Source organism: Loxodonta africana, chromosome 10, assembly GCF_030014295.1.
Source record: "Loxodonta africana isolate mLoxAfr1 chromosome 10, mLoxAfr1.hap2, whole genome shotgun sequence".
NCBI classification, from domain to species: domain Eukaryota; kingdom Metazoa; phylum Chordata; class Mammalia; order Proboscidea; family Elephantidae; genus Loxodonta; species Loxodonta africana.
In genome coordinates, this window is record NC_087351.1 from 78,566,807 (window position 1) to 78,580,838 (window position 14,032).

Sequence of the window (14,032 nt, forward strand, 5' to 3'; positions counted from 1 at the left end):
TTACGCGGGACAGGATACCTCCTTCTTCGCCCACGGCGAGCTCTGTCACAGTAGCCGCTGTTCTGTCACCCACGCAGCTTTCGAAGCCACCTCCAAGTTCGCCGGTGCCTTCAGGAGGGCGGCTCCCTAGAGCTGTAAAAAGGCTCTGCGTGCTCAGCTATCCACTAGCCCTCCGGAGAGCGGCTCGGCTGCCCACTGACGAGGCGCTCAGCTTGGCAGGCGATTGCTTCTGCCTGGGGCTCGGCTAAAGCGGCGTTCGTGCCTCGCGCGCACCCGCGCCTCGTTTTCCCAGCCAATCCGGCGCTACTCGCGCGCCCAGGTGCGTAGCCCCGGCCTTCCCTGGCTGGGCCGGCTCCTTCCACTCCCCAAACTCCGCAGCAAGCTCTCACCCCTCCCCTCACTCTTCACGAGTAGCAAGCCTCGGGTGTAGCTCCGCCCCCATCCCTGAGGCCGCCCCCGCAACCAGCGGAGTGTGTGCTCTCTTTTCTCCTCAGTCTCCTGCCATCTAGTCGCTCTGGGTCTCGCTCACCGCAGAGCGCCTTTACTTTCTCGGGCTTCGCTCGGACGCCTCCGCGCGCTCTCCCAGTGCTGCCGCCGCGTCTCCCACCTCCGGCTCGCAGCCTCCGACCGGGACTCGGGGTCGCGCTCCCTGGCTCCGCCCCGTCCAGCGGACTCGCGCACTCCCGGCCCGGCCTCTCCCGGGCGCAGGCCGCCGAGCGCTCTGCCACCTCCCCCTTCTTCCCTGCTCGCCGAGCGCTCCCCGGGCGCCCTCGCTCTCGCGCTCTCCGAGGCGAGCGCGCTCCCGGCCCGCGCGCTCCGGGCTCCGGCTTCTCCCGGCTCCTGGCAGTGCAGTGACTGCGCTGGGAAACATGGCGACCGAGGGAATGATCCTCACTAACCACGACCATCAAATCCGTGTCGGAGTCCTCACAGGTAACCGGGGGAGGAGATCCAGGACTGCTGCGGCCGCTGTCCCCCACCTGCCTCAGGCTCCTCGCTGTAGTGGCCCAGCTTTGCGGCCCCCAGGAGGAGGGCAGGCTGAGGAGGGGGCGCAGGGGGTGCGTTTTAAAGCTGCCGAAAGCGGCCGGCGGTCGCGGGGGTTTCCGTGGGTCCCCCGGGAGCTGGGGCCGGCCCGTGGAATGTCAGGCCTCAGTGCCTTCGCAGCCGAAGTCCCTGGCCCCCGGGGACCCAGGGGCCGGCGCGGCGGGCGCTGCGGGGCTCCGCGCTGCCGGTGCAGGAGGCGGGATCCCGGCTCCGCCGCGTGAAGCGTGCCGCTCTCGGCTTGCCTGGGTGCATCCTCCGCTAGTGCTCTTCCGAGAGAGGGGGAGATCCCCTCTGCACCCCCTCCTTGTCCTCCCCCTCCCCCTCTCCGGCAGCCCCGCGGAGCTCTGGCCGAGCTTGCCCCAGGCACCGGCCGGACTTGACCACGGGTGTTCTTCAGGTGAAAACTCTGCTCCGCTTCGGGCTGCTCCGGGCTGCTCCTCTCGGGCCGGGCATCCCCTCAGCCACCCATGGGACACCCCTCGCCTCTCCCGGGAGATAGGGGATCGGCTTGTGCTCGGACCTCGGAAAGTGTCTGCATTCCGCCTTCCCAAGCAGAGGGCCCTCTGCCCATCTCTTCATTTCCTAGCGAGGATGGACGGGCTGCAGCCTGCGGCCGCGAATCCGGAACATTTTACTGGAGAGAGGATTTCCCCAATCGGGCTCCTCAGTTCCCCTCCCTTCTGGGAACCTCCCCTCCCCCCACGGGGATGGTCCCGAGGCTCGTGAGAAGCTCACTTTTCCCGGGTCGCGTTTCCCTCGCTCGCGGAAGCCGTGTGTGCTCTGCCTGTCTGAGTCTGTTGCGTTGTATTTGGGTAATATCTCTCAGCTCGGCGATAGGCAGTTGCTGCAGGGCTTGACTTCCAAGATGAATAGCAAGCCCATTTGTAGGGGTTTCTGCTGTGGTTTTGTAGTTGGCAAGGTTTGTGTGTAACTGAGTGGCGAGGCGGGGGTTAAAGAACTATATTTGGAATCAGAGGGTTTAGTTTGGAGTGAAGGAAATCCAACACTCAGTGATGTGATTTCGGAAAAAGAGACGTAGACGGGTATCCTAGCATCTCCATCCCCCCCCTTCTTTAAAAATTTTTTTTTTCTTGTCAAATTCTGACAGGTTGAGACGGTGTTCGAGAAGGGACTAAATTGATCGAGACTTGATTTTATTATTAAGTAGAACAGTCTTTGAGATTGCGGGTAGATACTGAGTACAAAGCTTAATTCACCTGCTGAGTTTTATGAAAAGGGGATTTTTTATGGCACCCCTTCCTCTCTTTTAAGTAAATGAATTGCCTTTCCTTGGTATTCTTTCTATATGTAAACTGTGATCTATTGAATTTTTCTCTTTGAAAGCCCCTGGGATAGAGAAACTAATATAAAGCTGTTGCGGGGAAGGGAGCCCCCGCCCCCCAAATTGGAAGGTACACTGTTCTCTCTTTGGGTGCTGAAACTGGTGCCTTGCATGGAAATTCAGTTGTACCTTAAGTTGTTAAGAGTTGACATTGCCGTTTTTTAACGAGTCTGATCACGGTATGTAAAGGTGTACAGTGTATATCAGCCTTCAACTTGCACTTTAAATTCTAGCCATGCTTTGAAAATTAAAATAGAATAGTAAGACTGAAGTTTAATAGAAACTAAATTATGTCTGGTGTCCATGGAAATGAAAGGCCATAGATGTTTAAAAGTTAAACCACGGAGATTTTTTAAATTGTTTATTTATGCTTCTCTAATAGTTTTATTTAATGTATCATCTTACATATTGCATTGGGCAAATCTGCTGCAAAAGACCTCTTTAAAGTGTTGAAAAGCAAAGATGTCACTTTGAGGACTAAGGTGCACCTGATTCAAGCCATGGTGTTTTCATTCACCTCATATGCCCGTGAAAGCTGGACAATGAATAAGGAAGACCCAGGAAGAATTGATGCCTTTGAATTATGGTGTTGGTGAAGAATATCGAATGTACCATGGACTGTCAAAAGAACAAATCTGTCTTGGAAGAAGTACAGTCACAATACTCCTTAGAAGGAAGGATGGTGAGACTTCATCTGACATACTTTGGACATGTTATCAGGAGGGACCTTCCCTGGAGAAGGACATCATGCTTCATAAGGTAGAGTGTCAGTGAAAAAGAGGAGGCCCCTCAATGAGATGGATTGACACAGTGGCTGCAACAATGGATTCAGACATAGGAACGATTGTGAGGATGGCGCAGGACTGGGCAGTGTTTCGTTCTGTCGTACATAGGGTTGCTGTGAGTTGGAACTAACACCTAACAACAGCAATAGTTTTATTTAATGAATTATCTTACCTTGGTCAAGTAACATAGTAAATATGTGTTTTACAGAGTGCCTTGAAAAGTGCAGCCCCCTCTTGATTCCCTGCAGTCCTATGAGATAACACCAGTATGCAAACATTTGAAGAAACAATGTATATAATTATTGTACTAAAATTGTCTAAACAAGTTACCCATGCTTTTGGGGATAATAGCAAAAGGCATTCTGTATTTAGATGGATTGGAGCTTTATCTGAAGGGAGAATTTAGTACACTTACCAGAGGCAAGAAGAAACTAGCATTTTTAAGGGAAGTTGGAAGTCACTGGCAACCTCGTAAATTATTATGTAGGTGAAGATGAGGCTCTTGCATAGAATAAAATGCAGTGCAAAGGCCTTGAAAAGCTCCAGTGAAGTAGGTAGGTGGCATAGACAAAACATCAAGGAAAGAAGATGACTTTTGAATTAAAGACAATCTGGAAAATGAGGTACGGTAGTTTAGGGGAAAAAAAAAATCTAGGGCCAAGAGTAAGGATGTGGCTGAAGGAATGAAAAGGAAGCTGCATTATTTTGTAGAAGTGGCAACAGAAGGCAATAGGACTTGATGATAAAGTGGATATTTGAAGTAAGAAATAACAGAGGTTTTTTCTTGAAAAGTTATTGATATAAATATTACCTACTATGATGGCAGAGCCCTGTTGGTGCAGTGGTTGAGAGCTCAGCTGCTAACCAAAAGGATGGTGGTTTGAAACCACCAGCCACTCCTTGGAAATCCTATGGGGCAGTTTTACTCTGTCCTAGGATTGCTATGAGTCAGAATAGACTCGATGGCAGTGCATTTTTTTTGGTATGATGGCACCTGGAACCATGGAGAAGAATCAGGGTAAAGGGCACCAGCACTCAGTCTATGAATAGTGGATTTTACTTGTAAAACATATTAATTTCTATGGTCTTGACATTACATGTGATTTCATGGTGAGGGGGGCCTACAAAAATGAAGCTATACTGTGCAGTTTTGTGTCTTTTAAAACTTCAGGTGTTACACTGAGCTTCAGTGCTATGATTTTATACTTCAGAAAATTGAGTTAAGAGGCCACACTTAAAACTCTGATTTCATGATTTGTAATTTGTGGCTCTCTGAAAGGTGGAGGACTTGTTTTGTAAAATATCCTGTATCCTTCACAATAGTGAATTTAAATATTTTATCTAAAACCATTTTACAAAGGTAGTTGTATAGTCTACTCCCTTCCCCCCATACATACGTGTTTTACGATACGTTAGATAGTATTTTGGTGAAAATGTATTGTCACTTCCAAATTCTTTGTGACATTTTTGATTATCTGTTGAAAGATAGTATTTGTACTTTGAAGTTTTTCATCTTCTAGATGTTCCTGTAATCTTATTCTCAGCTTTGAATTTGCAAATATAGTATGCAGTCTTTTGAAACTTCTCATAAAATGAATGAACTGTATTAGAATTTTGAAAAAATAATGGTAGAAAGGGAAATGTTTAGCAATGGCATTTCTATTTCAGTTGACTATCTTGAATCATGTATGACTTGGCAGTCAGATTATGGTAATGGATGTAACATGGATATTTTAGTTTTACTAATGATTTTTAATCAGGAAAATGAGGACATGTATGTACAAAAAAATAGATGATTATGGTAACATTTTATGTTGAAAACTGTTGCTCTATTTCTAAGAACAATATCTTTATTAATAACTAACTTATGTTGATTTGCCAGAAGTGAAGGTTATATTGTCTTTGGTGATCTAAGGTTTAATTTTTAATTTATCTGTTTCTAATGTTCTCTACTTGTATTACTATTTATAGCAGAGACTGAAGATAATGTGATAATACATAACATAAGGCAAATAAATATCTGCTGCTTTGAAACTAGAAACAAGATGTGGGACAGCCAGTGTTAAGAGATACATATGTGTGTATATATATTTTAACAGTTTCAGTAGTAATTATACTTACAGCCAGTCTTAACAATTACATAGCAGGCTTACTATATTTCAAATGTGTCACTTTTCACCTACTTTTTTTTTTCTATTTTGAAAGAAGCTATTTATCAAGACAGCACAATAATTCTATCACTATAAAAGTCCCACAGAATCATTATCAAGAAAATAATGAATACGTGAATATTTATAATGTAGAACCAGATAGATTATGCCCCATTGGCTATTTAATATCACATTACCTAGCCACTGCTAAAGTTTGGCACCACGATACTTAGATAAAAGTGACAATACATTACCTTAATCCATTAGCTAAAACAGTGGCATGGACAGGGGTGGATTACCCAATAAGCAAGGTTTCAGGGTGAACCTCATGTGAAATTTTTCTCTACGGATTAGGAAGTAAGCACAAATAAGCCTGTGCTTACCTTGCTCACTGGATAATTCGTCCCCTTCAAGGATTGTAAATTTGAAAAGAGGCTTCGATTCCGTAGGAGGGTGCCATGGGGTTGAGAAACAGATGCCAGCTATACCTAGAAGGAGAATCTTTGATGTGGTGAAAAAAAATGTGAATTTGTTGACTACAGATGATCTGGTAAGCAAGGTAAGCACCATGTTTCCCTTGACAATTGGATAATCTGTCTGTCTCTGGGCGTGCATTAGAAAAAAGTGCAAATTTGTAGAAAAGGACATTATTTTAAATATATTTTTGCTCTGGTAATACATATTTTCATTGCACTATGATATAGATTTGAAATAAATAAGAACTATTGGGACAAATATAAGACAAGGTAATATAGATTAGATAAAAGGCTAATTGTAAACTAACCAGTTGCTGTTGAGTTGCCTCTGACTAAAGGTGACCCTATGTGTGTCAGAGTCGAACTGTGCTCCATAGGGTTTTCAATGACTGATTTTTTGGAAGTAGATTGCCAGGCCTTTCTTTCGAGGTGCCTCTGGGTGGACTCAATTGCCATTCTTTGGGTTAGCAGCCAGGTAAGCTAATCATTTGCACTATCCAAGGTCTCCAACTGTAAACCAACAAAACCAAAAATATTATAGTTACCTGTGGGAAGTATTTCAAACTCAGTGCCATTGAGTCGATTCCGACTCATAGCGACCCTATAGGACAGAGCAGAACTGCCACATAGCGTTTCCAAGGAGCACCTGGCGGACTTGAACTGCTGACCCTTTGGTTAGCAGCTGTAGCACTTAACCACTATACCACCAGGGTTTCCAAAGTTACTCAAAATGTTAAAAAACCAGGTTCTAAACCAAGGAGACAGTGATCCTAATAAGTATGGAATTATTTGATGATCTGTTTTATTTCATTTCCAAACTTTATTCTTGTAGATTATATGTCAGTATTATTTTCTGAAAAGCCCATTTACTGATGAAAAACAAAAACACGGACCAAACCCGTTGCTGTCAAGTCAGTTCTGACTCACAGGAACCTTATAGTATAGTGTAGAACTGCCCCATAGGGTTTCCAGGGAGCAGCTGGTGGCTTCGAACTGCTGACCTTTTTGGTTTGCAGCGGAGTTCTTAACCACTGTGCCACCAGGGCTCCCATTTATTGATAAGAATATATAAATATATCTTTTTTTTTTTTAGAATGGTGTCAGTAAGTAGATATATCATTATTGCAAACAAAACTAAATCCTGGCAGATGGAAGTGTGTGTTCTGTCAAACATACCTGATTTTTTCACTAGTTTATACATGACTATTGTTAAAAAAGAAGCCTACTTCTCAAACTAGGTTCTTTCATAAGTTTTGGGTTGGAAACAATGTATTAGAGAATTAAAGTACAAAAGTATTAAATTGGTTAATTTCTAATGAATATACTTAATACTGTCATCACTGGCCAAAGATTTTTAAACAGTACATATATTGCTGCGTATTATGAGTCTTAATTATATTAAAAATACATATGAGCATTTGACTTCAAACTGTGTTGTATGGTGGAGAATCAGCAATATGCTATTGGGGAGGAAGTGATGAATGAGGGTCTGTTTTTACTCTTACTGGTGATTCCTGGTTAAGTTGAATACTGTGCTTTTTTGAAACAGTGAATAATATAGATAAAATATGTACTTTGCTCCTGTAAATAGGATTGAAAAAGAACAAAGCATATTTGGAATTTGAGATATTAAAAAAAGAGATCCTGAAAAAGAAAGTAATGAAACCACAAGGGATTTCTTCCTTCACATCTGGGCAGAGAAGATAAATAAAGAAAAAATTGTTTAACTTGCTTCAAAGTTGTGACTATAGCCAGTATGAATAGCATGGGGTCTGACTTGGGTTAAAAAATGTTTTTGTGAGACCTCTCAAAAAGTAAATGTCTAACGAAATATTGCCAGGAGAAGTTCTCTCTGGTTGTTTAATGAGTTGATAAATGCATTTATACTTAATTAGTTGATTTTAATTAACTAAGTAGAACTTCTTGAAAATTTTGTCCTTAAAATAAACAATGCCAACAACTTTTATGGTAGTTTTGCCAGTAGTTATATATTTTGAAAGAATGAGATTAATTTTACTGTGCTTTTAAAAAGTTTTCTAATGTCAAAATTAAAGGAGCAAGGAAATGAGATGTGGTGAAGTAAGGAAGTGTTAACACAATTTGTACCCTGCTTTTCAAACTGAGGAAAATGGTATTGTATCAAAGGATACTCTAAGACTTAGAGTTCTGTGGGAAAAAGCAATAATTATTATTATTTTTTAAAGCTGTGCTTTAGGTGAAAGTTTACAAGCGAATTAGTTTGTCATTCAACAATTAATACACATATTGTGACATTGGTTGCTAACCCCGTGATGTGTCAAATTCTCCCCCTCTCAGCTTCAGGTTTCCCATTTCCATTCATCCAGCATTCCTGTCTCTTCCTGCCTTCTTGTCTTTGCTTTTGGGCTGGTGTGCCTATTTAATCTCATATACGTGTTTGAATTGCACGTGTTATTGTTTGTTTTATAGGCCTGTCTAATTTTTGGCTAAAGGGTGAACTTCAGGAATAACTTCAATACTGAGTTAAAAGGGTGTATCCAGGAGTACCCTTGGTGTTTCTCCAGCCTCTGTCAGACCAGTAACTCTGGTCTTTTTTTTGAGTTTGAATTTTGTTCTACATTTTTCTCCTGCTCTGTCTGGGACTCTCTATTTTGATCCCTGTCAGAGCGGTAGGTGATGGTAGCCAGGCACCAACTAGTTGTGCTGAACTCAGTCTGGTGGAGGCTATGGTAGTTATGGTCCATTAGTCATTTGGATTATTCTTTCCCTTGTGTCTTTGGTTTTCTTCATTTTCCCTTGCTTCAGACGGGGTGGGACCAGTGGAGTATCTTAGATGGCAGCTCACAAGCTTTTAAGATCCCAGAGGCTACTCACCAAAGTAGGATGTAGAACATTTTCTTTTTAAGCTATGTTATGCCAATTGAGCTCGATATCCTGTAAGACCAAAGTCCCCAGCTCTCAGCCCAGGAACTGGGTCCCTCAGGGAGTTTGGATGTGTCTATGAAGCTTCTGTGACTTTGCCTTGGTCAAGTTGTGCTGGCTTCCCCAGTATTGTGTGCTGTCTTATGCTTCACCAAAGTTACTATTTATCTATTGTCTAGTGTTTTTCCCTCCCCACCTCTCTCAAGCAATAATCTTGAAGTATCAATTTTACTTTCGAGTAAGTAATTTAGAGCATATTTTATATTAAGATAAGCATGCATACATCAGGCGTACAGTGTAGCATTCACATGAGCTTTTTAGATAAAAATCAGAAACTTTCAAGGCATTTCAAGTGAGCCCATTATGTAACTCCAGACTTCATCATTCTTCTCTGTTTTTGGTACTTAGGTAAAAAAGTTTAAGCAGCGCTGGGGTCATGGAAATAACACTAGGAGACCATGTTCTAATCCTAATCTGGCCAGAAACACTTCGTAACCTTGAGCACATCAATTCTTTCTCAGCTTTTCTTACCCTTAAGATGAAGGAATCATTCTCTAAGATCACTTCAAGCTCTCATGTAATATATATTTCTGTCCTTTAGAATAGAATAGAATATCCTGATATAGGGTATCAGGTTCAGTTAATTTTTTTCTGTTTTATAATTGGAATGGTTATGGGAGGGTAGATTATGTATTTTTAAAAAAAAGAATAAAGAGAATAAGAAAAGTTAAAAATAGGTATATTTCATATAAAAATGAGATTTTTAGCTTCTTTTGAAAAATTGAAAGATTCAGGGACACTGCAATCTCCTCATTGCATCATAATAGTTGGTTAGAGTGGTTGCCCTTGTGGGATAGGGCATGTATTCTCCAGTTTGCCATAGCTCCCACTTATTTATATTGTCTGCCTAACCCCTACAGATATTTGAGTTTGTGATCCTTGTTCATATGTAGGATTTTGCACTTCCATTTTTACCTCCCTCCCTCACCAGCTTATCTTTGACATCTTTTCAAATGAGTGACAGTGTAATGGTTAACTTTATTAAGAGTTTACCCTTTTGTAAAATATTTTTTAGAGCCTTTTTTTTTTTTTTTTACCTATTTCTAAAAAAGCCTATTAATTCATTTAATCCTTATAAGAGTATTGGTATTATCACCACTTTATAGTTGAAGAAATTGAAGCAGATTGAGATTAAGTAACTTGCCTAAAATAATGGGATAAGAGGCCAAGTGTCATGGATTGAATTATGTTCCCCCCCCCCCCCAATGTGTGTGTTAATTTGGTTAGGCCATGATTCCCAGTATTCTGTGGTTTTCCTTTATTTTGTAATTGTGATTTTATGTTAAAGAGGATTAGAGTGAGATTGTAACACCCTTATCAGGTCACATCCCTGATTCAGTGTAAAGGGACTTTCCTTGGGGTGTGGCCTGTACCACCTTTTATTTCTCAAGAGATAAAAGGAAGAGGAAGTAAGCAGAGAGTTGGGGACCTCATACCACCAAGAAAGCAGCATCAGGAGCAGAGCGTGTCCTTTGGACTCAAGGTTCCCGTGCCGAGATGCCCCCAGACCAAGAGAAGATGGATGACAGGAACCTTGCTCCAGAGTGGACAGAGAGAGAAAGCCTTCCTCTGGAGCCGATGCCCTGAATTTGGACTTCTAGCCTACTAGACTGTAAGAAAATAAATGTCTCTTTGTTAAAGTCATCCACTTGTGGTATTTCTGTTATAGCAGCACTAGGTGACTAAGACAGAATTTGGTACTGAGAGCGCGGTGCTGTTCTAACAGATACCTAAAATGTGGAAGCGGTTTTGAAATTGTGAACGACGAAGTGGCAGTGGCAGAGAACCAGCAGCAGCAGAACCAGGAGACCGGCTCAGAACGGCACTGGAGCCAACTCACGGAGCAAGAGAGCTGAGTACCTGTGTGTAGGAGGCTTCCTGGCAGAGCGGAGTACCTCCAGGCACTTACCGTTAGAGCTAGGCTTGCCGACCCACGGAGCAAGAGAGCTGAGTGCCTGAGCGCAAGAGGCTTCCTGGCAGGTTGGGGTGCCTCCAGGCACTTATTGGTAGAGCTACTGAGCTTTAGAACACTTGTCCCAGCACTGCAGATACGAGTGTGAGGCCTGAGGAGCCCAGAGGCCAAGAAACCAGGAAGCACAAGCTGAAGAAACAAAGATCACAAGAAGCCCAGCTGCCTCAGTCTCAAAATGTATGGCCATGACCTCAGGGGTTTCAAAGGGTGGAGCCATTGCCTTTGATGTTCCTAAGGGTGGAGTCACCATTCAGATGGACTCAGAGAATGGTGTGACTAAAGCATACGGAACAGAGCTGCTGTACCAGTGGGTCTGGAAGGTGGAGCTGAAGCCCAGTGCGAGGGGCCTCTACTCAGAACCAGAGAGTGTGGCCAATACCTAGAGTCTAGAGGGCAGGGCCATTGTGTAAATTGTCTCAGAGAACAGAGGATTATTTTCAAAGCCTTGAGGGCTAATGTAAAGTGTTCTGTTGACTTACTTGGTGCCTGCTATCCCTTCTTTTCCTCCAGTTTCTCCCATTTGTAATGGGAATGTCTAGCTTGTTTCTGTTCTGCCGTTGTACCTTTGGAAGCAGATAACTTGTATTCCAGATTTCATAGATGAAGAAGAATTTTTGGATTTTGGACTTGGAGTTAAGACTTTTGTTGTGATATGATGGGATAAATATATTTTGCATGTTGCAAGAATGTGATATTTCGGGGGCCAAAGGGTGGAATGTCATGGATTAAATTATGTTCCCCCAAAAATGTGTGTATTAACTTGGTTAGGCCATGATTCCCAGTATTCTGTGGTTGAGGATTAGGGTGGGATTGTAACACCCTTACCAGGTCACATCCCTGATCCAATATAAAGGGAGTTATCCAGTATAAAGGGTGTGGCCTGCACCATCTTTTATCTCTCAAGAGATAAAAGGAAAGGGAAGTAAGCAGAGAGTTAGGGACCTCATGCCACCAAGAAAGCCATGCCAGGAGCAGAGCACGTCCTTTGGACCTGAGGATCCTATGCTGAGATGCTGCCAGAACAAGAGAAGATGGATGACAAGGACCTTGCTCCAGAGCTGACAGAGAGAGAAAGCCTTCCCCTGCATCTGATGCCCTGAATTTGGACTTCTAATCTACTAGACTGTAAGAAAATAAATTTCTCTTTGTTAAAGCCATCCACTTGTGGTATTTCTGTTATAGCAGCACTAGATGACTAAGACACCAAGCTAGGTGTTAAACCCATATTGTCTGGTCCCTTGAGTGTAAACTCTTAACCACTACATTGTACTTTTTCTTGGCATGTAGAAATTACTTCATATGAATGAACATGTTTCTTTTTAGTGGCTCGATTTTATTGCATCATAGATTATGCTATATTTAATCACTCCCTAATTGATGGACATTGAAGTTCTAATTTTTCATTGTGACAGATGTTGTAGCTAATAACATTGTACATTTATCATTGCTTATTTGTGAGTTTTTTAAAATATAAGATTAATTACTATACATAGAATTACTGTACTATGAATTACTATATGTAGAATTTATATACAAATTAAAAATTTTGGTAGACATTACCAACTTACCTTCCAAAAAAGGTATATTAAATGTTACCACCTTTATTGGGTATTTTTAATCTTTTTTTTTTAAGTTAACTTTTATTGTGCTTTAAGTGAAAATTTACAAATCAAGTCAGTCTCTCATACAAAAATTTATATACACCTTGCTATATACTCCTAGTTGCTCTCCCCCTAATGAGACAGCACACTCATTCTCTCAGCTCTCTATTTTTACGTCCATTCAGCCAGCTTCTAACCCCCTCTGCCCTCTCATTTCGCCTCCAGACAGGAGCTGCCCACATAGTCTCATGTGTCTACTTGGCCAAGAAGTTCACGCCTCACCAGTATCGTATCCTGTCCCATAGTCTGGTCCAGTCCCTGACTGAAGAGTCAGCTTTGGGAATGGTTCCTGTCTTGGGCTAACAGAAGGTCTGGGGACCATGACCTCTGGGGTCCTTCTAGTCTCAGTCAGAACATTAAGTCTGGTATTTTTACGAGAATTTGAGGTCTGCATCCTACTGCTCTCCTGCTCCCTCAGGGGTTCTCTGTTGTGTTCCCTGTCAGTGTAGTCATCGGTTGTACCTGGGCACCATCTAGTTCTTCTGGTTTCAGGCTGATGTAGCCTCTGGTTTATGTGGCCCTTTCCGTCTCTTGGGCTCATAATTATCTTGTGTCTTTGGTGTTCTTCATTCTTCTTTGTTCCAGGTGGGTTGAGACCAATTGTTGCATCTTAGATGGCCGCTTGCTAGCGTTCAAGACCCCAGACGCCACTTTCCGAATTGGTATGCAGAGTGTTTTCTTAATAGATTTTATTGTCCCACTTGGCCTAGATGTCCCCTGAAACCATGGTCCCTAAACCCCTGCTCCTGCTATGCTGGCCTTCAAAGCATTCAGTTTATTCAGGAAACTTCTTTGCTTTTGGCTTAGTCCAGTTGTGCTGACCTCTCCTGTATTTTTTTTTTTTTCCTCCTGTATTGTGTGTCTTTCCCTTCACCTAAAATAGCTCTTATCTGCTATCTAATTAGTGAATACCCCTCTCCTTCCTTTGCTCCCTCCCCACTCTTATAACCATCAAAGGATATTTTCTTCTCTGTTTAAACTATTTCTCGAGTTCTTGCAATGGTGGTCTCATACAATATTTGTCCTTTTGCAACTGACTAATTTCACTCAGCATAATACCTTCCAGATTCCTCCATATTATGAAATGTTTCATGGATTCACTTTTGTTCTTTATCTATGTGTAGTATTCCATTGTGTGACTATACCATAATTTATTTATCCATTCACCCATCTATGGGCACCTTGGTAGCTTCCATCTTTTTGCTATTGTAAACAGTGCTGCGATGAACCTGGGTGTGCATATATCTGTTGGCGTAAAGGCTCTTATTTCTCTAGGGTATATTCCAAGGAGTGGGATTGCTGGATTGTATGGTAGTTCTATTTCTAGCTTTTTAAGGAAGCCCCAAATCGATTTCCGAAGTGGTTGTACCATTTGACATACCCATCAGCAGTGTATAAGTATTCCAGTCTCTCCACAACCTTTCCAACATTTTTTATTTTGTGTTTTTGGATGAATGCCAGCCTTGTTGGGGTGAGATGGAGTCTCATTATAGTTTTGATCTGCATTTCTTTAATGGCTAATGATCGTGAGCATTTCCTCATATATCTGTTAGCTACCTGAATGTCTTCTTTAGTGAAGTGTCTGTTCATATCTTTTGCCCAGTCTTTAATTGGGTTTTCTTTTTGTAGTTGAGTTTTAGC

General features: G+C 42.5%; 1 protein-coding gene across 5 annotated transcripts in view; it reads left to right on the forward strand.

The window, feature by feature from the left end:
• Nucleotides 1–339: 339 nt before the first annotated feature.
• GPHN (gephyrin) overlaps nucleotides 340–14,032 on the forward strand; it is a 570,865-nt gene continuing 557,172 nt past the window's right edge. For 2 of the 5 annotated variants that reach the window (XM_064292607.1, XM_064292612.1), the window contains exon 1: nucleotides 340–933. In XM_064292607.1, the coding sequence (XP_064148677.1) occupies nucleotides 870–933 (64 nt within the window). In that variant the 5' untranslated portion in view covers nucleotides 340–869. The remainder of the gene's footprint in view (nucleotides 934–14,032) is intronic. The other 3 variants (XM_064292608.1, XM_064292609.1, XM_064292610.1) reach the window with 2 other exon arrangements.